Source organism: Balaenoptera acutorostrata, chromosome 1 (genome assembly GCF_949987535.1).
Source record: "Balaenoptera acutorostrata chromosome 1, mBalAcu1.1, whole genome shotgun sequence".
NCBI classification, from domain to species: Eukaryota; Metazoa; Chordata; class Mammalia; order Artiodactyla; family Balaenopteridae; genus Balaenoptera; species Balaenoptera acutorostrata.
Genome location: NC_080064.1, coordinates 193765973 through 193790575, shown reverse-complemented (window position 1 = coordinate 193790575; position 24603 = coordinate 193765973). Strand labels below are relative to the sequence as shown.

Here is a 24603-nt window from a genome sequence, read left to right as displayed (position 1 = left end):
GAGAGGAGAGGGCAGTCTGGAACTGGTCTGTGGAAGATGAGAGAACTGGTCAGACCGTGGATCTGTTCTGAAGATAGCCAATGGATGTTCTGAAAGATTTAACGTGCAGTGTGAGAGAAAGGAGTCAGGGATGATTGCATGATTTCTCATCCAAGAAACTGGCAGGATGTATTCGCATTTTATCGAAATGGGCAAGATTGTGGGCAGGAGAAATTTTGGTGGGAAGAATAAGAGTTCAGTTTTGGACATGTTAAGTCTGAGATGTCTTTTAGACATCCAAGTAAGATATTTATTAGGCAAATGGATAGATGAGGCAGAGGCGAAAATTAGACCTGAGATATAAATTTGGGAGTCATCAGCGTGTAGATAGTAGTTAAAGTCATTAGACTGGAGACCAAGTGAGATGACCAAAGGAGTGAGTATAAATAGGATTGACCAGAGGTCCAGGGACCAGGAAATGGCAGAGGGCAATGACCAAGGAGGCCGAGAAGGAGTGAGTAACCCTGGAGGTAGGAGAGAATTCAGGCTAGTGAGTACCTTTGGGACCAAGTAGAGAAAGGACACCATAGTGGAGGGACCAACTATGTCAGATGCTTGTGACAGGTTGATTAAAGGAAGAACTTGGACTTGAGCACTGGATTTAGTAACATGGAGATAGGATGACACCAGCAGGAGCAGCTTTACCGGAGAGGTGAGGGAGACCTTGTGATTGGGGTGCGGGCGGGGAGGGCCTGGAGACAGCAGTACTGGCCGTGCTTCTGAGTTTCACCCTAAAGAGGAGCGTCACAGTGGACAAGGCCAGAGAAGACATGGGGTCAGGAGGAGAAGGCACGTGCTCGTGGGCTGTAGGGCAGACCTGGCAGAGACGGGTCTACTCAGGAGATAGGAGGGGGAAGCGCTAGAGGAGCTGGTCCCTGAGGAGCAGACACCCCGTGCACAGCAGGAAGGGGCGGGGGCGTGAGCTAGGAGCTGGCAGAATTTCTCTTTCAGTTGCTTTAGGTTTCATTTTTTTTTTTTCCCAGTGAGATTAGGAAGCAAGGTCATGGGCTGAGAGAGGAAGGGGAGGTGGCTGGACCTTTAAGGGGAGAGAAGACCTGAAGTAGATGGAGAGTGAGCGGGCTGGAGAAAAAAGAGGTTGTTGGGCATCGTTCAGAGCACCGTTGAGACTGCAGATTGTGAATCAAGGTGAGAACAGGCATCACCGCTGCTTGGTTTTTCTCTCAACCCCTGGACCTCGGTACAGGCCTGCTGGGTGCGTCCACACCTGCTCTGCGCCTTGTTGATGCCCGTGGTTCCCCTTTCCTGGGTCCTCTTCTCCCCCGGACCACGGGCTCGCTGCCTCCTTGCCCTCCAGCCTCGGCTCAGGTGTCATCCTCATGGTGATGTCTGCCCTGGACCACACTGTCGACAACCGAAAGCTCCTTGCCCCACACTCCCCGAGCTCCCTCATTCAGGTCTGTTTTATTTTCCAACACTCATTCCCTTCTAACACATTACATAATTCATTACACTTCTTATTTCATGCTATCTGTTCTGTCCCTCCGTCCCCAAACACTAGATGTTTAAACATTACGAAGGCTTGAATTTTTGTCTGTTTCATTCATTTCTGTTTTTTTAGGCATCTAGAAAAGTGCCTGGCATATAGTAAACATTCAATTAAATGTTCATTGAATGAACAAATTAATGAAATTTTTTTGTCTGGTGGTCATGAAGCTCAAAAGACTTAATTCTGTTGCAGATTATTTCGTGTCTGTTGATATATCCTGGAAGGACTGTTGTTGTCCCATTAAGTTATTAGTTCTGATGATAAATTGCACTGAGTGGGCTTTTTATAATACCCTTCAAAGTGTTTTTTTGTTCCTTATACCATGGTGGTCTAATTTGGTATACTACAGTCATATGATTACCTAATCCTTGAAATGGAATAAACATAACTATTTCTGTTCCTTCACATACTTAATTCTCTTGGTTTAGCTTTAAGCTGACCTACCTTTTTCCCACTTGTTATAGCAGTTTGTGTTTATATATAGCTAACTAACTGAATGCCTAGCATTTAGCAGATGTCTGTAAGTATCTGTTGATTAATTTATTGTAGCACTTCAGTGTAGTTTTCACTAACCTGTCAAGGTTTACTGAGCCTGTTTAAGAAGAAATATTTAAATTAGACTACTTATTTTTTTTTTAGCCCAAAGCGTTATACAGAAAGGAAAATTTAAAGATCCATAAGAAATTAATATATTTTAAAAGTAATTTTTTTACAGTATTTAAACTTTTCTTTAAATTTCTAAAGATTTCCAATTCGTTAAAAAATGTCTTTTTCTCTAGCTCTCAAGACTTTAATAGTTATCTTTGTGCCCAAGAAGGGTTTCTAATGCGAGGTAAATTTTTGAGGCTTGGTCATTTCTCCTTCAGGTGGAGAAGGGCTGTGGGCGTGTGGGTTTGTGTGCTGTGTGCCTCCAGTGCACCTGTTGCTTTTCTTCAGGGACAAGACTGTCACGTGGGCACTAAAAACAGCCCTCCCCCTCCCCCCTCCCCAGCTTGGTAGAGAAGTGCTCCCCTGGCCCCCTCTCCCCAGAACAATCTTTTCATGAGCTTTTAATTAAAAAATCAAATATTTCTTTTAAAATGATATAAGAATCTTGAAACTTAATTATTGTCATCCTCAGAGTTTTTGATGGATCAATTGCAATTAAATATTTACAGGACATATTCCTAGACCACTGAAGTCATCAGAACACGGATTAATAGCACAACTTGTTTTGGATTTTTGGACTAAATGCCAGAAACTCGCTGACTGGTGAAGAATCAAAGAACTATGAAAAACATACACTTTGTCTCTCAGAGGAAAGATACATTCCATCAGGCTTACTGGCCATCTATTCACGTTTAACTTGTGAATCTGATCAGAACATACTTTATATATTTTTTGTAAAGATGCTTGCCATCAAGTCTGTTCTTTATGTTTTATTACATTTGTAAAACATTCATTTTATATTTAATTACATGTTAAAAACTGAAGTGGAGATGTTCATTTCCATTTAACAATAGTGCTTACTGAAGGGCATTTACAACAACAGATAATTTTTTTAGATTGACTCAGTTTCCTATTAAGATGGTTGTTTGAAGATAAAAACTCTTTGGAAAGCCTTAGTGATGTCAATATCAAAAGCAAAAGAGTCAGCAGGAAGCAGTTTTGGTGCTTAATTACATTTATCTTGTAACCTGTTACACCACTTTAAGAGCACATTGTATGGATTAACAAAATCCAGTTCTTGGAACTGTTAATGACTTAGAGGGGATGATGTTATTGATCTTGAGAATTATATTTATTCTTATTAAATAAATTTTGTCTATTTATAGTTTATAAGTAAATTATAGAATCTATAGTATGGAATTATGTCTATGAATGTTTTTGGGATTTCCAGTTATGTTATTTAAGTTTTCGTGTGATTATTTAGCATGTTCAGTTCCAAGTATTAATTTTTACTTTTGGAATAAAAAGCAAAATATAAGATTTATGTAAAAAGCATTAACTTAAAGCATACTCATAAATTCTTTTAAAAATCTACTTGCACCTAATTTTAACTTATGTCTTAGATACATGTTTACTAAGTGATGTGGGTAAGTACTAGTCAAGCGACAGGTTACAGTACATTATATAGACATTGCTTTTCCAAAAGGTAATACTTTTTAGTTCAAAATTATGTCTGTACAACTGTAGCTACTGTATTCCCTTACTATGAAATGCTCCAGAGTTATTAGAGTGGTGTGACCATGAACCAATCTCACTTGGAAAAAATAAAAGCTGTTATTGAATCAAAAATACAAAAAGGAGTTTAGAGAACTGTTAGGTTCAACATTCCTCTCCATTAATACCGCTTCTCAGTTATTCCTGGGTGTCCGCATTGGTATGTGTGTGTATATAATGTGTATGTAATGTGTGTGCGTGTGTGTGCACACAAAATTAATCTTTTAAGAACAGACATTTTCATTAAGTATGTATGTTGATTAAGTGTCAGTCACTGACAGGATTGTTTGCAAAGTCAGTGATAACATGGGGCATTTTACCAAGTGATGAATTTCTATTGGCTCAAATCACTAGTTTAGTAACACAGAGTAGTTACTCATCCTCAAAAACGCATCATCAGTAAATAGTTTTGGGATTTATCTCTTTTTAGACTTGAACTGTTCCACTCAAACTAAAATGAATGGATTATTTCCAGTAAACACAAAAATGAAAACCTTTTAAAAAGTCTTGTAGTCTTAATCTTTTAAGGCACATTAAGTCCTTTAAAAGGATGTCTTAGTTTGTTCCATTTGTCAGTAATATATTATTTTAAATTTATCATTTTGCTTCACCTTATTTTTTCAAAATCCATCACCTTAGATCACTTTAGTTTGATTTATCATACTGTGCTGAAAGTGTGTGCAAGTCAAATTCTGCAAGCATTTTAAACTATATTATTTTCAAATTAACCATTTATTGTATGTAGCAAAGGTGCCCAAGGTTGGAAGTTACTATCTTTTATCTCGAGATGAAATGAATAATTCCACAACTTATAGTTCTTTAACTTTAAAACCATGAAAAGTGTATGCCCTTTAGCATTGTTTCAGTGTATGCAGTCCCTTGTAAACATTCATTTCCAACTATGTGTTAGGCGTTCTGCCAGGTGTTAAAGCTGCCTACCTGAGGGGCCGTGATCCCTCACTCAGGAACCTCAGGGGTTGACAGAGATGGAAAGGGTGGTGACAGTAGGGAAAGTGAACTTGATTATTTAACATTTATGCTGTGTCTACAATATAGGCACTTCACGTTATTTTAGTTAACTCTTACAAAACCCCATAAGGTATTTATGTATTATTATTCCCATTTTATACAAGGGGAAACAGATTCCCAGAGATGGCAAGTTGCCTGAGATCATAAAGCTAATAAGTGGCAGAGTGTGAGGGAGGGCTTTCAGACTCCAAACTCCACGTTCATTTTCATTTGTTCTATCAGAACCTTTTCTGTGCCAAGCATAACGTGGCTGTAAAAATGGATAATCTACAGCCCCTGCCCTCAGTTCTAATGTTTATGAGAGCAACTCATACTCTAACAAAAAAGCCAGGACCGGACCCTTTTTCTTTTTTTTGTTTTAGTTTTTAACATCTTTATTGGAGTATAATTGCTTTACAATGTTGTGTTAGTTTCTTCTGTATAACAAAGTGAATCCGCTATACATATACATATATCCCCATATCCCCTTCCTCTTGCATCTCCCTCCCACCCTCCCTTCCCACCCCTCTAGGGGGGTCACAAAGCACTGAGCTGATCTCCTTGTGCAATGTGGCTGCTTCCCACTAGCTATCTATTTTACATATGGTAGTGTATATATGTCCATGCTACTCTCTCACTTCGTCCCAGCTTTCCCTTCCCCCTCTCCGTGTCCTCAAGTCCATTCTCTATGTCTGCGACTTTATTCCTGTCCTGCCCATAGGTTCATCAGAACCACTTTTTTTTTTTAGATTCCATATATATGTGTTAGCATATGGTATTTGTTTTTCTCTTTCTGACTTACTTCACTCTGTATGACAGACTCTAGGTCCATCCACCTCACTACAAATAACTCAATTTCGTTTCTTTTTATGGCTGAGTAATATTCCACTGTATATATGTGCCACATCTTCTTTATCCATTCATCTGTCGATGGACACTTAGGTTGCTTCCATGTCCTGGCTATTGTAAATAGAGCTGCAGTGAACATTTTGGTACATGACTCTTTTAGAATTATGGTTTTCTCAGGGTATATGCCCAGTAGTGGGATTGCTGAGTCATGTGGTAGTTCTATTTTTAGTTTTTTAAGGAACCTCCATACTGTTCTCCATAGTGGCTGTATCAATTTACATTCCCACCATCAGTGCAAGAGGGTTCCCTTCTCTCCACACCCTCTCCAGCATTTATTGTTTGTAGATTTTTTGATGATGGCCATTCTGACTGGTGTGAGGTGATACCTCATTGTAGTTTTGATTTGCATTTCTCCAATGATTAGTGATGTTGAGCATCCTTTCATATGTTTCTTGGCCATCTGTATATCTTCTTTGGAGAAATGTCTATTCAGGTCTTCTGCCCATTTTTGGATTTGAGTTGTTTGATTTTTGATATTGAGCTGCATGAACTGCTTGTATATTTTGGAGATTAGTCCTTTGTCAGTTGCCTCCTTTGCAAATATTTTCTCCCACTCTGAGGGTTGTCTTTTCATCTTGTTTATGGTTTCCTTTGCTGCGCAGAAGTTTTTAAGTTTCATTAGGCCCCATTTGTTTATTTTTGTTTTTATTTCCATTTCTCTAGGAGGTGGGTCAGCAAGGATCCTGCTGTAATTTATGTCATGGAGTGTTCTGCCTATGTTTTCCTCTAAGAGTCCTATAGTGTCTGGCCTTACATTTAGGTCTTTAATTCATTTTGAGTTTATTTTTGTCTATGGTGTTAGGAAGTGTTCTAATTTCATTCTTTTACATGTAGCTGTCCAGTTTTCCCAGCACCACTTATTGAAGAGGCTGTCTTTTCTCCATTGTATATTCTTGCCTCCTTTATCAAAGATAAGGTGACCATAGGTGTGTGGGTTTATCTCTGGGCTTTCTTTCCTGTTCGATTGATCTATATTTCTGTTTTTGTGCCAGTACCATACTGTCTTGATTACTGTAGCTTTGTTGTATAGTCTGAATTCAGGGAGCCTGATTCCTCCAGCTACATTGTTTTTTCTCAAGATTGCTCTGGCTATAGGGGTCTTTTGTGTTTCCATAGAAATTGTGAAATTTTTTGTCCTAGTTCTGTGAAAAATGCCATTGGTTGTTTGATAAGAATTGCATTGAATCTGTAGATTGCTTTGGGTAGGATAGTCATTTTCACAGTGTTGATTCTTCCAGTCCAAGAACATGGTATATCTCTCCAACTGTCTGTATCGTCTTTAATTTCTTTCATCAGTGTCTTATAGTTTTCTGCATACAGGTCTTTTGTCTTCTTAGGAAGGTTTATCCCTAGGTATTTTATTCTTTTTGTTGCAATGGTAAATGAGAGTATTTCCTTAATTTCTCTTTAGGATTTTTCATCTTTAGTGTATAGCAATACGAAGATTTCTGTGCAATAATTTTGTATCCTGCTACTTTACCAAATTCATTGATTAGCTCTAGTGTAGTTTTCTGGTAGCATCTTCAGGACTCTCTGTGTATAGTATAATGTCATCTTCAAACAGTGACAGTGTTACTTCTTCTTTTCCGATTTGGATTCCTTTTATTTCTTTTTCTTCTCTGATTGCTGTGGCTAAAACTTTCAAAACTATGTTGAATAATAGTGATGAGAGTGGGCAACCTTGTCTTTTTCCTGATCTTAGAAGAAATGGTTTCAGTTTTTCACCATTAGGAATGATGTTGGCTGTGGGTTTGTCTATATGGGCTTTATTATGTTGAGGTAGGTTCCCTCTATGCCTACTTTCTGGAGAATTTTTATCATAAATGGGTGTTCAATTTTGACGAAAGCTTTTCCTGCATCTTTTGAGATTATCATATGGTTTTTATCCTTCAGTTTGTTAACATTGTGTATCACATTGACTGATTTGTGTATACTGAAGAATCCTTGCATTCCTGGGATAAATCCCACTTGATCATGGTGTACAATCCTTTTAATGTGCTGTTGGATTCTGTTTGCTAGTATTTTGTTGAGGATTTTTGTGTCTGTGTTCACCAGTGATGTTGGCCTGTAGTTTTCTTTGTGACATCTTTGTCTGGTTTTGGTATCAGGGTGATGGTGGCCTCGTAGAATGAGTATGAGAGTGTCCCTCCCTCTGCTATATTTTGGAAGAGTTTGAGAAAGATAGGTATTAGCTCTTCTCTAAATGTTTGATAGAATTCGCCTGTGAAGCCATCTGGTCCTGGGCTTTTGTTTGTTGCAAGATTTTTAATCACAGTTTCAATTTCAGTGCTTGTGATTGGTCTGTTTATATTTTCTATTTCTTCCTGGTTCAGTCTCGGAAGGTTGTGCTATTCTAAGAATTTGTCCATTTCTTGCAGGTTGTCCATTTTATTGGCATATAGTTGCTTGTAGTAATCCCTCATGATCCTTTGTATTTCTGCAGTGTCAGTTGTAACTTCTCCTTTTTCATTTCTAATTCTGTTGATTTGAGTCTTCTCCCTTTTTTTCTTGATGAGTCTGGCCAATGGTTTATCAATTTTTTTTACTTTCTCAAAGAACCAGCTTTTACTTTTATTGATCTTTGCTATTGTTTCCTTCATTTCTTTTTCATTTATTTCTGATATGATCTTTATGTTTTCTTTCCTTCTTCTAACTTTGGGGGTTTTTTGTTCTTTCTCTAATGGCTTTAGATGTAGGGTTAGGTTGTTTATTGAGCTTTTTCTTGTTTCTTGAGGTAGGATTGTATTGCTATGAACTTCCCTCTTAGAACTGCTTTGGCTGCATCCCATAGGTTTTGGGTTGTCGTGTTTTCATTGTCATTTGTTTCTAGGTATTTTTTGATTTCCTCTTAATTTCTTCAGTGATCTCTTGGTTATTTAGTAGCATATTGTTTAGCCTCCATGTGTTTGTGTTTTTTTACAGTTTTTTTCCTGTAATTGATACCTAGTCTCATAGCGTTGTGGTCAGAAAAGATACTTGATACGATTTCAATGTTCTTAAATTTACCAAGGCTTGATTTGTGACCCAAGATATGATCTATCCTGAGGATGTTCCATGAGCACTTGAGAAGAAAGTGTATTCTGTTGTTTTGGATGGAGTGTCCTATAAATATCAATTAAGTCCATCTTGTTTAATGTATCAGTTAAAGCTTGTGTTTCCTTATTTATTTTCATTTTGGATGATCTGTCCGTTGGTGAAAGTGGAGTGTTAAAGTCCCCTACTATGATTGCATTACTGTCGATTTCCCCTTTTATGGCTGTTAGCATTTGCCTTATGTATTGAGGTGCTCCTATGCTGGGTGCATAAATATTTACAATTGTTATATCTTCTTCTTGCATTGATCCCTTGATCATTATGTAGTGTCCTTCTTTGTCTCTTGTAATAGTCTTTATTTTAAAGTCGATTTTGTCTGATATGAGAATTGCTACTCCAGCTTTTTTTTGATTTCCATTTGCATGGAATATCTTCTTCCATCCCCTCACTTTCAGTCTGTATGTGTCCCTAGGTCTGAAGTGGGTCTCTTGTAGAGAGCATATATACGGGTCTTGTTTTTGTATCCATTCGGCAGTCCATGTCTTTTGGTTGGAGCATTTAATCCATTTACATTTAAGGTAATTATCGATATGTATGTTCCTATTACCATTTTCTTAATTATTTGGGGTTTATTATTGTAGGTCTTTTCCTTCTCTTGTGTTTCCTGCCTAGAGAAGTTCCTTTAGCATTTGTTGTAAAGCTGGTTTGGTGGTGCTGAATTCTCTTAGCTTTAGCTTGTCTGTAAAGTTTTTAATTTCTCCATTGAACCTGAATGAGATCCTTGCTGGGTAGAGTAATCTTGGTTGTAGGTTTATCCCTTTCATCTCTTTAAATGTGTCCTGCCACTCCCTTCTGGCTTGTAGAGCTTCTGCTGAAAGATCAGCTGTTACCTTTATGGGGATTCCTTTGTATGTTATTTGTTGCTTTTCCCTTGCTTCTTTCAATATTTTTTCTTTGTATTTAATTTTTCATAGTTTGATTAATGTGTCTTGGCCTGTTTCTCCTTGGAGTTATCCCGTATGGGACTCTGTGTGCTTCCTGGACTTGATTGACTATTTCCTTTCCCATGTTAGGGAAGTTTTCAATTATAATCTCTTCAAATATTTTCTCAGACCCTTTCTTTTTCTCTTCTTCTTCTGGGACCCATATAATTCGAATGTTGGTGCATTTAATGTTGTCCCAGAGGTCTCTGAGACTGTCCTCAATTCTTTTCTTTCTTTTTTCTTTATTCTGCTGTGCAGTAGTTATTTCCCCTATTTTATCTTCAGGTCACTTATCCGTTCATCTGCCTCAGTTATTCTGCTATTGATTCCTTTTAGAGAAATTTTAATTTCATTTATTGTGTTGTTCTTCATTGTTTGTTTGCTCCTTAGTTCTTCTAGGTCCTTGTTAAATGTTTCTTGTATTTTCTCCATTCTATTTCCAAGATTTTGGCTTATGTTTACGATCATTACTCTGAATTCCTTTTAAGGTAGACTGCCTGTTTCCTCTTCATTTGTTTGGTCTGGTGGGTTTTTACCTTGCTCCTTCATCTGCTGCATATTTCTCTGTCTTCTCATTTTGTTTAACTTACTGTGTTTGGGGTCTCCTTTTTACAGGCTGCAGGTTTGTAGTTCCTGTTGTTTTTGGTGTCTGCCCCCAGTGGGAGAGGTTGGTTCAGTGGCTTGTATAGGCTTCCTGGTGAAGGGGACTGGTGCCTGTGTTCTAGTGGGTGGGGCTGGATCTTGTCTCTCTAGTGGGCAGGACCACGTCTGGTGGTGTGTTTTGGGGTGTCTGTGAACTCAGTATGCTTTTAGGCAGCCTCTCTGCTAATGGGTGGGGTTGTGTTCCTGTCTTGCTAGTTGTTTGGCATCAGGTGTCCAGCACTGTAGCTTGCTGGTCGTTGAGTGGAGCTGGGTCTTAGCATTGAGATGGAGATCTCTGGGAGAGCTCTCACCGATTGATATTACATGGGGCCCGGAGGTCTCTGCTGGTCCAGTGTCCTGAACTCAGCTCTCCCACCTCAGAGGCTCAGGCCTGACTCCAGGCAGGAGCACGTAGACCCCGTCAGCCACACGGCTTAGAAGAAAAGGGAGAAAAAAGAAAGAAAGAAAGGAAGGAAGGAAGGGAGGGAGGAAGGAAAGGAGGGAGGGAGGGAGGGAGGGAGGAAGGAAATTAAAATTATTAACATAAACAATAATAATAATTTTAGAAAAAGGAAGACAGCAACCAAACCAATAAATAAATCTACCAGTGATAACAATCACTAAAAACTAAAATAAGGTAAACATAAATATCAGAAACAAGTCAGTTGCAGACAGCAAACCCCAAGTCTACAGTTGCTCCCAAAGTCCACCACCTCAATTTTGGGCTGATTCGTTGTCTATTCGGGTATTCCACAGACGCTGGGCACATCAAGTTGTTTGTGGAGCTTTAATCCGCTGCTCCTGAGGCTGCTGGGAGAGATTTCCCCTTCTCTTCCCTGTTCGCACAGCTCCTGGGGTTCAGCTTTGGATATGGCCCCGCCTCTGCGTGTAGGTCGCCTTCAGGCATCTTTTGGGAAGTCTGAGGTCTTCTGCCAGCGTTCAGTAGGTGTTCTGTAGGAGTTGTTCCACATGTAGATGTATTTCTGATGTATTTGTGGGGAGGAAGATGATCGCCACGTCTTACTCCTCCACCATCTTGAAGGTCCCCCCCAGGACCGTATCCTTTTAGACTATGTCTGTTTAAACCCATTTTACCACATTTTTGGTTAAAACCATTGCATGATAATAAGGTAGTTAAACCACATTTTTTCCCCTCCCCCCTAAACCACATTTTGAATAGGAATCTCTTGATTCATTTGCCATTCTTCATTAATTTGCATCTGTAAGACATTTCTGTCTCAGAATCTTACAACTGATGTGACTTCCTGCTGTTCCTGATCTTCACCTTGCTGCCCGGGAACAGCACTGCCCTCACCACTCCCCTTAGTTTCTTTGTCCACTAACCATTTAACCAGAAAACTAGGGCAGACTGTGAGAATTTTGTAAAAATTCTTATTTTAACTAATATAAGCTACCTTATTTTAACTAAACTTTAAATTTCTAGGGTGAAAAAATTGTGGCCAGCATTAATTAATTCCAGAATGAAAATGAACATTTTATGTTAATCCCTAAATCTTCAAGTCTGCTCTTCAGACATCATTTAAGTCTTTCTTGTGTTATCCTTTGCCTCTCATGCAATGGAGCCTTAAAGATACTTCACTGTCCTTATGAGTGGAGAAACCTCAAAACATTTATAATATTTTTCATAATGTAAGTGATACAAGTGTCAGATGCCACAGATAAACAGTATAAAATTAACCAAGTGCCAGTAGTACATGTGCGTGTAGAATATATCACTGGTTTATGCCTGGGATTGGTCAGCAAAATAATCACCTAAGGATATTTTTCAAAACCCCAAGATTCTGCTATGCTGTGTATGTAGGAACAGGACGGAGATGGGGCAAAACAGGTGGTGGGCGATACGCTCCAGGTACTGTGTTTTGAAAAGGATCTCCAGGTGCTCTTGGTAGCATCTATTTCCCACCCCAATCTCTTCTTTCAGAATGCTGAAAAATACTGCTTAAAACAGCCTCATGCAAGTCAAGTCAACATGCGTTTACCTGAACAATATTCATGTTCATAACCGTAGTTCTGATCATTCAGTCAATACATATGCCAGGAATTGTGAAAGTTATATTTATTTTGTTCTTAACTGGTTAGAATTATCTGGTGCTCTGTTAATGCTTTAGAACATAACAGTTTAGATGAGTGTTTTATTTTACTGGATGAAGTTAATATTAACCTCAAAATAGTAATGTCTAACGTTTCTTGGATGCTTACTGCATCAGAGGCTGTGCTAGTAAGTCTGTGTTAATTTAATTTAATGTTTGCAGCAATGCATGAGGCAGATACTGAGAAAACTGAGGCCTGGGGGGAGGACACAGTCTCACGGGCCAAGGCTCGCCTGGCAGCAGCCTCATGCAGACCCTCACAGACGCTGTGACCTTTACCGCCACACTGTTTTATTTCTTGTTAATGAAGTTAGTCTGTGCCGTACATTTGTCATTTAACTAATAAGCTGCTATTTACGGAGTACCTGCTGTTTCAGTGGTTTGAGAATTTTCTTGTCATGTATCTGTATGTGTGTACACACATATGTGTGTAATTTATATGAGTATCTGCTATTAATATTTTTGTTGTAAGTAAAAATTAAATCTTTTAAGTAAAGGAAAATTAACATATTTGACACTTTTTAATTTCAGTTTATCGATGGTCGACTGGCAAAACTAAATGCAGGAAAGGGTTTCTCTGATGTATTTGAAGAAGAGATCACTTCAGGTGGCTTTTGTGGAGGTAAAGACTAGTTCCAGTGAGATTATCCATTTTCTGAATAACAATTATCTTGATATTTGCACTTGTGTCTCATATAATCTACTTCATAAACAACTATTTTCTCCTAAATATCTAATATCTTAGATACATTTTTTTCATCTTATAAGAACTATAGTATTAACTTACTTTGCCTGGTATGTTATTCAAGGCATTAAGGTGGTCTCATGAGTTGGTAGTGGTTTGCTTGGATAGTCTCTTAATATTACTGGAGATGAATATCATAGAAATGCAATTAGTTTGTATTTTCCAGCCTCCTGACTAGTTTTCTCCACTAGAAAACTACTAGTGATATCTACTACTAAGAATGAAAGAACTGAGATTGTTGTTGGTATAGTAGATTTTAATGTAGTCTAGAAAGAAAGGTTTGAACACCACAGCTGCTTCTGTAGTAAGAGTGTCATTGTAGAAGTCTACCTTTTTTTTGCTTTGCAGACCCTGCAGCGTTAGGAACAGACTTTTCAGTTTACTGTCCCATGTTCTTACACTTGTCACTGTAATAAGTGCTCACTTAAAGCAGTGGAAGGAGGTGTCTTATTTTGTATGTGTGACACACCGTTAGGTGATGCCCCATTTTTATTTAATATAATTAACTGTAATATAATTGAGCGATTACATTGTTTGAAATGTAAATAATTCAGACAGTGTCACAGTACTTAGGAAATTAATGACTTAGGGAATGGTACTCTGTACATGATGTTCCAGTATGTAGTCCTGATTCTGGCAGAGAATTTTGCTTGAGACCTTGAAATGTCCTCTTCATTCTTTCAGCCAGTATTTGCTGAGTGTTTCCAGTGTACCAGGTGCTGTTCTAGATTTGGGATGGACTAAACAAATAATCCCTGGTGTGTTCATTTTCACCTGGTGTGATAGTAGTTTTTCCACTTATATGTAGGTTTAATTTGGGGAAAAAGAAGCCTTTAGTCTGTGTGTGAATAAATAGTTGCTAGCATTGAGAAATAAACTGTGAAAAGACAAAGAGTAATAAGTCCTCATCTACAAATTTCCCCAAATTTAATTCTAATCTTGAATAAGATTTATTTTTGCACCACAAAAATATAAAAACCATTGAGATCATTTGTTCATTATAAGAGGTACAGATGAACTGAGCAGTTATGGACCTTCCTCTGATGTAAGCATAGCATTTCACTGAAAGCTTTCAGCTTTGGGAAAAACTGTTTCCTTGACTCAGCAAGTGAGCTGAATGTGGAATCATTCAGCTCCTTGCTCTCCTCAGCTTATGGATAAAAATTTAGCTTCAATGGAACTTTTGTGTTAAAATAAGGCTTTTTTACTTTTCAACTCAGACAAGCAAAATATTGTCAGCTCGTGGACGAATTGCTTGAGGCGCCTACTCAGCATTTACATACCTGCCGTCTCATTATCGCTATGACCCGTGGGGCTAGTATCTTATATGGGATTGAGGATGACATCGTGTGACAGTAATAGGGTGGAACTATGATCCTTTTGTGTAGTGAAATTCTGTAGTCTTCACCATTGGTCCGCAGACCTCTGTAACAGAGTAGAGGGTAGGTGGCTTTTCTGGTGGGAGGAGGGTCACCAAATTTTTTCACGAAAGGTCCTGCTGTTTAAAAAAAGAACAGAAGAATATTTATCACCAGTTAGCATCTGATTTAGAGACTGCTGCATTTTCAGTACAACTTAATGCCAACCACTTTGTTGTTCCTTCTAAAAATGAAAAAGGTTTTGAACTCTTATTTTACTTTAAGGCGCCAATACTGATCCAAAAGGAAAGCATCATTTAACAAGTATTCATTTCAGTAGGTACAGCAAGAAAGTACACTAGAAAATGATGCCTGGCTGTCAAGTGTTATTCTTTTAATTATTATATTTTAGGTTATTATCTTAGAGATACATAGAGATTCTTCTTAGAAGAAAAAAAAGCAAAATCATTAGAATTTGAAATAAAAAGGCGAATAATCTTTTAAAAATTAGCATTGTTCTTACTAATGAGATATATGTGTATGTATAGTTCCAAAAATAGTTCCTAGAAGTCTGCTCCAAACATTTGTCATCTGGACTACATTTGTGAGAAAGAATAGGTCTGAGATACCGAACTGGTGTTCGAAAAGTAAACTGTTATAACTTTCTCATTTCTCCCATAGTTACAGTAAAAATTATGATAAATGTTCATACTTATTGAATGTTAGTATGTGGTAGAAGCTCTTGTAAGAGCTCTCCAAGCATTATCTCACTTAACCCTCACAGCACCCTGTGAGGGACTTTGAGTAGGTTGTTTTTTTTGGTTTTTTTTTTTTTTTTTTGGTGTAGCCTTATTTTTATGAGGGTACCCACCTCGATAATTTGCCCAAGGTCACACGTGACCACCTGGCTTCAGAGCTCCTGCTTTAATAACTGTGATCTGTTGCCTTCTTATGATAAGAGATCTTCTCAATTAGAAGACCTTCAGTAAACAAGAGCAGTGCTCAAGCCTTCTCTGCTCTGATGGATAAAAGCAAAATTCCTGTCTCTTTTGAATATCCTTTGAAGACTTTTTAATATATAAAACCTTCAGAAAGATCACTGTAGGAGAAATCAACATTCACTGAAGCTAAAGAAAAAATCATATGTTCCTTTAAGCAAAAATAACTGGGAGATTTTAGACGAGCATCTCATTTCTCCTCTTTATTCCATTACAGTGGCAGTTTATATACTATTTTTGTTGCTAATATGCATGGTTATGATAAAATGAATGTGAGTATAGTGGAGCTGTGTAATTACTGAGGCTCTTGTGCAGCCCATCACATGTAGAACATCTAGATTCACATTGGGTCTAGAACTGTGGTTAACAGCTGTGAATGGGTGTGGATTTTCCAAAACGCTCCTCTGTCCTGTGAATCCCTGTGGTCAGAACTGTTAAGGAAATCCATGTTACTCCTGCTCCCTTTCATGGGAGACTTGTAGAACATTCAACCTTATCCTAAGAGGAAAGTAAAGAGAATATCAGAAAATGTGTAGAGGGAAGAATATCATAGAGGTTAAAAGGTCATCAAAGAGACCACGAATAGGACAAAGGATGCAATTAGATAAACACAAATATCGGTCTGTGAAAAAGCAACTGAGGAATATTGAGTAGTTAAGAACATGTTTTTTTTCCCCCTTAATTTTTTAAAATTGATTTACAATGTTATATCAGTTTCAGGTATATAACATAGTGATTTGGTATTTTTCTAGATCATGCTCCATTTAAAGTTATTATTAGATATTGGCTGTATATTATACTGTGCTATACATTACATCCTAGTATTTTGTTTATTTTACAATATACCTAGTAGTTTGTACCTCTATTTTTTTTTCATTTAAAATAAGACTAGTTATTAAAAATCCACATCCAGTTTTCTGAACTTTAAAAAGGAGACACATTTTCAGGTTGATTTTACATAGAAGTGTGTGGTTACCCTCCATTAATAGCATTGGTTTCTTCATTAGTTTCATAGCATAATCTGATCAGTCTTGTATTTATTTAATCCTATTTCTTTTTTTACTGACTAGTTACCAAAGAAATTTGAAGGGGTAGTAGGTAATCATTAGTTTTAGTGGCATTTTTCTGGCCTCACTGAACAATTTAGACCAATTTACATTTTTTGGTAAGTGACTGCAGGTTACTGGAATTTAAGCAAATATATTTGAAGAGAAAGTCTTTGCACAAATGAGAAAGATATTTTGTCCTTGAATGTAAGAAAATCACTTGTTGATTAACAAGTACAATGTTAAGAATTTCCTCAATAATGCTTATTATTTCCATTAATCCAGTTACTTTAAAAGAAAGACTGAGGGTTGTTGGGGTTTTTTTTTGGCATTTAGATTTATTTTTTGAGAAGAAAAACAGCCTTTTTAAAAAAACACACATCATCAGAGAATAATGTGCTTGTCTCATAAATTTTGTGGAAATAGGAGCCTTCAGACTTAAAAGCACTAGAGTTGAAAGAGACAATTAAGCCTTTAAAAATTTTTTTACTAGGAATCTACCTAAATTGTACTACATGTTTTCCTATTATCTTAAGCTGTTTACTTAGGGACTTCCTGTTTGTCCCTATACCACATGATTCCGCATTATTATTACAGGTGGTTTTTACTATCAGCTGTTTCTCCTCTAGGTATCAGCTTTGAGCAGCCCCCTTTCCTTTCTAATATAATCGCTTTGAAGTCATACAGAGGAAATCTCTATAGAACTTAACTCTTCTCATATTTTATTTAGCAATCTTAAAAGTTGAAGGACTAATGAGCCAAGAATTAAAATACCTAGATTCTTATTCTTTCTCAATTGCGATCTTTGTGAACTTGGGCAGATAATCACCTCAGAACCTCAGTTTCCTCACTTGGCAAGTTATTTGTCAGAATAACTAAGTTGATGGTGTGCTGTCACATGCTACGCGTTGCAGCTGCCACGTTACAGACCTAGTCCCAGTGGCACGGTTCACAAGGGCAGAGTGGCCTGACCCACAGACCCACTGGACTGCAGAGCCCACTTCCTTCCCGTCCAGCTGCTCTGCCTGTGGTACCACCTGCTTGGCCTATTTTACAGGAGAAAGATGCAACTCAAGTCATATAACGCAGACAAAAACATTCTGCAACCAGTAAAGAGCTGAACACGTATGAGCTATTTTTATTCCTCACAGCTTTCTCCAAGAACTGACCTTTCTGTAACTGCTCTGAAGTTTTATGATAGTTACTTTCTTTGTGGTTCAGAGGTTTAAAAAATACGTTTTCTGGAATGACAGGTGTTCCAGAATGCTAAATAGTTATCATAGAGTAGTTGGTGTTTCTCTTTCCACTTTCTTAAATTCATTTTGGGGAATGAATTAAAACACTTTCCAGAATACTATGCATAACAACCAAGTTTTAAATATGTGATTTCCACACAACCATTTTTAGTAGAGAAGTAAAAAGTATATGAACTGATGAGAATTTTTAGTAGAGAAGTAAAAGTATATGAATAATCTGGATGAAGACATACTGTTTATTTTTTGTTAATAAGATCTCCTTGAGAAATAAATTAATAGAATAACTTGGATTTTTTTCATCATTTTACAAGGGAAATAAAAATTTAAAAATTTTGGTCAGACTGTATACTATCTGAAACTCATGCCCTTTAAGCAATGCATAGGCTATTTTAGGTAGATACATTTTGCTATAGTCATTTCATAAGATTAGAAAAATATTATTTTCCTCATATTTCTTCTTCCAGAAAAGGTACAGTGCAGTGCTGAGTAGTAAGAGATGTTTTTCAGAATAGGGGTTGTTTCTTGATACTTCTTTGAAATTAGGGAGAGATTTTTAAGTATAGGAGTGAATCCAGAGCTGGAATTTTTTTGCCTGCTGTTGATTAGGGATGCAAAGGTAACAGCTAGAAAGAAGTTCTTAGGCTAAGGATCATTCTGCCTCTGTGCTGTAACAGCAAGGTGATGCATTTGTTAAAAAGCCACAGCTACACACAGGAGGAGAACACAGTCTACTTTAGGGATCCTTTGTACTGGGTAGTCAGTCTCTGAGTAACCTTTGTTTTTTTCTTGTGGGAGTATGTAAGCATTTAAACAACCAGGAAGGTAGATGAACTCTAACTAAAGTCAGCTGATATAAAACAGTACTTTAGTTGTGTGGCTTTCTTTTTTTTTTTTTTTTTTTTTTGCCTTCTTATATCATCTTATTGATTAAATTAATTATCATATTTGGAGCCAAATATATGATTACTAGTCTTACTAGGACTGGTTGTGTCGGCATTTGAACTTTCTGATAACCATGAGGAGGTACTACCATATTTCCTTGGGTAGTATCCTTCAGATTTGGATTTACAACTAGAGAATATTTTCAGAACATTACTGCAGGTTAACTGCCTCAAAGTAAAATTTGCTATCAATTAATACTAACGTCTAACAACCATAGAGGAATCTTTTTGGTCCTCAAGGATCTTTGCATTTCTAAATTTCCTTCTAGTTTTTTCCTTTCCTTATACACTTTAAATATTGTTTTAAATGAACCTAATTGTATAAAAGAGCCAAACTTTTACAAAACAACATAGACATAAATATTAAAAAATCAGTTTAAAAGATGTAGGAATTTTGGATTTCGAAAGAGAGGTTATTTTTTCCCTCTGAAAGTAGTGTTAAAATGAAAGAAGGTAGACTACCTTAACATGTTATCTTCATATATGAGTAAAGAAAAAGTAGTCTTAAAAATGCTAGTTATTACTTTCCTAAGAATTAGAGCATTTATTAGTTCTTATGGTGAATTGCTTCTTTTACAATATTGCAGATAAATAAAATTTGCCTACTAAAATCCTAGAAATACTAGTTCTTGATGAATTTTGGTTTATGGATTTATATTTGATCAGATATTCCTGACATCTTATTTTTATATATTTCAGGGAACTCGAGGTCATATCAGCAATGGGTGCATACAGTCAAGGTAATAATAAACCGTCACAGTTTCTTTTTTTTTCTTTCACTCTAACATACATGGGAAAATGTTCAGTTCAAGTATACTGTTTATGTTTATGCTGTTTATTGGCAATATTTGAAATGTTTCTATATTTTCTCACACTTTAAATATTTTTATTTTATGCTTATGGTTTGTTGCTAGTTATAAAGAAAATTTTAAAATAGAAAGCTGTTGTCTTTCCGTTTGCAAAATAAATGGCTTGATTTGAAAAGCAAGATTTTACTGTCACCTTATAATATATTCCAGAAGAAGGAGTTAGGCGGAGTGGTAGGATTTGATGGGAGTTTTATTATTTCTGGTAATGTGCTTTTGTTAATATGATTATTTAAAATATAAAACTCTCTGTCACAGATTGAGAGTTTATTACCGAACAGAGAAACAGATGATTGTATTTCTTTTTTATTAAACTTTAAATATATACTGGTCATATTGCCCAAGTCTGCCTAAACTGCAAAGATGAAGGGATTTTATTATGCCAATTAAAAGAACAGAGTAGAATGTTTACATTTTGTGTGAAATTACTATAGCGTATATAAAAGCTTGAAAACATTCAACATGAAATAATTTTGTAGGTCTTTCTTTAAGCTGTGAGTAAAGCTCTTTTTCTGTACTATTAATAATGCTTTGTTTTCAGGACAATCTGGCCAAAAATTTTTAGGACTGTGTTTCTGTTTTTCCTTTGCAGAAAGGAGGCGCATTTCTCAACACAGCAATGACCAAAGCAACCCCCGCTGTGCGAACAGCATATAAATTTGTAAGTTCTCTTTGGTGTTTAAAAGTTCTACTGGTAAAATTTTATAACATTTTCCTAGATGATAAACATGTAAATCCAAAATCTTTTTCTATTTTCCTTTAAATAAGCTTTAAAAAAAATTTAGAGTTAATATTGACTGAAGCAAACTCAATTATTAAAATTGTATCATTGTCCAGACAGGATATTTCCTTTGTATAATCTAAAAACGGTTCTTCATTTTATTTCAAAGCTATCAGCAAAATTGTGCCCTCAAATCGAAACAGTCCATGATGAAGAGCCATTTTTAAAGATTTGATTCTTTCATTTAACAACATATTTTAAATTCTCATTGTGCACTTGAGGCTTAAGTAGAAAAGAATTTTTAAAAATATGGCAAGTTCTCTTCCCTCAAAGATACTTTGACTCTCCAAAATTAGCATTCTTCAGTGATACCCCATGGCTTGTAGTAAAATAATAATGATACCAGTAGCAACCACAATAAATAAATAATTAACAAAATAAAAATCTCTTTACTGTGATAACTGAGACCCTTCAGGGCCCGGCCCCTCCTGCATCCTGTTTCATTTCCCCAATCCCCCAGCCTTGGTGTTTCCAGACCCTGAGCTCCTGTTCATTTTGTGAATGCAGGGCATTCTTTTCTGCCTCTTTATTCTTCACAAGCCGTTCCTGCTGCTTTTGGGACGTCCTTTTCTTGGCTTCTATCCACCTACTAAATTCATCCTATAGACATAGTTTAGTTTAGACATTAGTTCCCCTCAAAAAAAAAGTCCCAGCCCCACACAAAAAGAGTTTATATAGCCGTTCTGTGCTTCCACAGGACCTGTGGACAGACCTCTGCTTCAACACGTGTTGCGTCTGTGCATCTGTTATCTATATAGGAGATGAGTAGGAGCTGGTGGGTTGGTACTCAGTAAAGCTTTCTTTTAAAATTCAATAGGTCATATATATATTCTGTATTTCTAAAACTATTCCGGGCATTAGTTTTGATTTTATAAGAATTTATCTTCACATGCTTTCTCAGTAATGAATCGACGTGATTGAATTAATGATAGAATAATATGTTTTGATAACTTTAGAACTTATGTTCTTTCCTTAACTTATAATTTTGATATATATGTAGCCGCCATTTCTGTTTAAAAAAATCTGTTTCAAAGGTGATGTTTTGTAGTAGCGAGGCTAATCTACAGAGTGGATTCAGAGATACGGAACCAAATCTCTGAACTATATGATGCCTTATCAGGAAGTAAAAGCAAGAAGAGGTGACGTTTTGTCTTGGAAGTGTCAGCCTCTGCCTTTGTTCAAAGCCTTGCTAGGAAAGCTCTCTGAGTAGATCACCTTCTCACTCTAATTAATACTGGTGGTTTGATCGATATACAGTTTTTGAAGAGATGTTAATTTTTCACAATGAGATAGCACATAGCTGCCATGTTAAAAAAATCGAACTAATGTTGAGCCTCGTTTTCCACATTTAAGATTCTAAAAAGGTGTCACAGTCAAGTACCCTTCATTTTGATTCCTGAGAGAATGTTCAACATTTTCCTTCAGGCTTGGAGAGGTTATATTTTATTGTTTTGCTAAATATGTGTTCTTCTCCTTAATTTCACTCATATCTTCCATAAAAGCACAGAGATAAACATATTCAAAACCCCATTTGTTATTTAAATTTTTATCCTTCTAATCAGTATTTTATTTTGAACCCTGCTCAGCAGAACAGTAAAATATTTCCAAATTTAAAATTTTGCTCTTTGGAAGATTATTCCCTAAGTTAATTTCAGGCAAATTAGAATATACTTAATCACTTTTAGCATTTGTTTTGTGATCAGGTTGAACATGAATCAAGAGGTTTGGGGCAAGCAGATAAGTCAATCTGTGACCTTCATGGTTGTACCTAAAACTCTTCTTTCTAGACTGCGCATATTCTGAAATATGAACTCTGAAATTCCTCCTTTGACCACAGATTGCTATGAACAAAATTCCCAATTTCTCTTGTATGGTATAACAGGATTTATTTACCTTGAAGTTCTGTAGATAATACATTTTTAAAAACCCTGGGAACCATGTTTTTAACTGTTTTATTCATTCAGCAAATCACTGTCATGATCTAGGCTTTGTACTAGATCCTGTTATTGGAGCCATTCAGGCACTGTGAGTAGGAGAAGGGACTGTCCCTGCTTTTGTATCTGTATCTGTATTGCTGTGACTCTCGGTGCTTTGGACGCACTACAGAGGTACCGAAGATGGATTCATTGAAGGAAATAATGATTTTGTCCTATACTTAGAACTCTTTTCTATGCTTAGAACATTTTTCTATCTTATGTTTTTCCATGCTAATAAGGAGCCATCAAGAAAACTCGAGTTGACATACATATCTTCTTATACCTCTAAAAATAACAGCAAAGTGAATACATATTTGATTTGGCTAAAAGATTTTCGGAGTCAACTTTCTTGTTAGGTCTTTGCATTTTAAATTATTAGCCAAAGCCATATTTGCTGGGTGCTTTTATGCAGAGAATACTTGTTCGTTGATAAGTTTCCACTTGATAAATTGAAAAGGATAGAGAGATCCTGTACCCCACCTTCCGGAGGGTCTGAAAGAGGTCAGTGAGGGGGAGGTGGGCAGCAGTCGTGTGAGTCAGCACAAGGATTGCAGACCGTGACGGATTGCGGACCATGACGGACACCTCACTCAACTCTGTGCATTAGAAGCATCTGAATGATGAGTGTGAATCAGGTGGGTTTTGAAAGAATAGAGGATATTTAGGTAAACTAGAATATAGTCCAAATGTGAGTAAAGATAGGTGCAAATTTGAGGAGATTAGAACAGGAACATTTTTGAGGGGGGGTAATTATGCATTTTTACCTAACGGGAATGTAGGCATTAATATAGGACCCTTGAAATAGATTCCGTGGCTTTACCACTAAAATAATGCATGTGAAAATGCTCTACTGATTCTAAAGAACCATGGAAATATAATTTGGTGTTATGTGGCTTTTTAGATTATCTTTTGCTGTGTCTCATATGTCTTGGTTTTGCCTCATTTACAATAACGAAGTAACTGTTCAGTTCAGTTCAGAACATTTCTTGAGCACTTACTGTATTCCAGGTGCTTGCTGAGTACTTCGGATACTAACAGGTCCCTCTTCCCCTCCGTGAACTTGGGAAGACCCTTCCTGGAAGTAACTTGGCTTCATCTGCATGACCTGAGTCTGTAGAATAAGACTCACAGTGCCTTTTCTTTCGTGAGGCTTAGATTCAGTGGATGTATTTTAAAAACCTTAGTTTCTCCTTCTTCTTGGGAAGAAGATGGGAAGAAGTTGGACTTGGACCTGGATTTGAATCTAGGCTGTGGAGGCTTATACCCTCTGAGTCACTTTCCTATTTGTAAAGTGTAATAATAATAGTACTAACTCCATAGCGTTGTGATGATTAAATGAGGTGAAGCAGGCTCGGTACCCAGCGCACAAACGCCGAGGAAACGCAAAATAAATGTGAATTTCTTTTCACTTCTTCTGTGGTGGGAATTTCCAGTGGGAATCGAGCTTTTCTGAAAGTCCCCCATGGTCTTCAGTTCACTCACGCCGCACGGGAACCACGGCGGGACCTCACGGCCTCCGATGCTGAAGCCAGGTTCCCCTGGAACATGAACAGAGCCTTTAAATTGTTAAATAACTTGTAGTTTTTTCCAGGAAAAGTGTATATGACATAGACACAACAAGACTCGTGTCTGCCTATAAAAGCACTTTATAAAGTTGCCTGAGTTTCTTAAAGTCCGGACATTTGCCCAAATAACCTGCTGCTGTGATGTGCTTTCTCTTTTCCTTGCACATTTGTCAAAGTTTCAGATTATGGCTGGGCGGTAGTCCTCTGGTGGCCTCTTGTGCTTTTTAATAATTTAGGAGGCGGAATAGGCTAACTGCTAGCCTTTGTATGATTCCTATGCCAACAGAGACTAATCATGCTTTCACCACCTCATTTAGGTGTAATAGTGGGTGGTATGTGTCCCTGAAAATAGAGCTTTAGATTATAATTTTTTCTTTCTCTCTATAATATGAAGACTTAGTAATTTTCATTAAATGGGATCTCATGTACTTATTCCTTAAATGTAATAGAAGCACGCTGAGCCAGACACTGGTGTTATCATTTTCTAGGCAAAGAATCATGCAAAGCAGGGAATAAAGGAAGTGAAGAGTAAGCTGAGACACAAGGTACGTCCTGTGCTGCTTTTCATTCTACCTTGATTCTTGCGTTAGTTTGAAGCTATGCCTTACAAATCACACGAGATTTATGTTTTTAATGA

At 37.0% G+C, this 24603-nt stretch overlaps 1 protein-coding gene across 4 annotated transcripts in view; it reads left to right on the top strand.

Moving 5' to 3' along the window:
- Nucleotides 1-24603, top strand: part of DENND1B (DENN domain containing 1B) — a 258142-nt gene that overhangs the window by 191014 nt on the left and 42525 nt on the right. For all 4 annotated transcript variants that reach the window (XM_057549265.1, XM_057549273.1, XM_057549259.1 and 1 more), the window contains 4 exons: nt 12966-13056; nt 19478-19518; nt 20237-20305; nt 24455-24511. In XM_057549265.1, coding sequence (XP_057405248.1) covers nt 12966-13056; nt 19478-19518; nt 20237-20305; nt 24455-24511 — 258 coding nt within the window. The remainder of the gene's footprint in view (nt 1-12965; nt 13057-19477; nt 19519-20236; nt 20306-24454; nt 24512-24603) is intronic.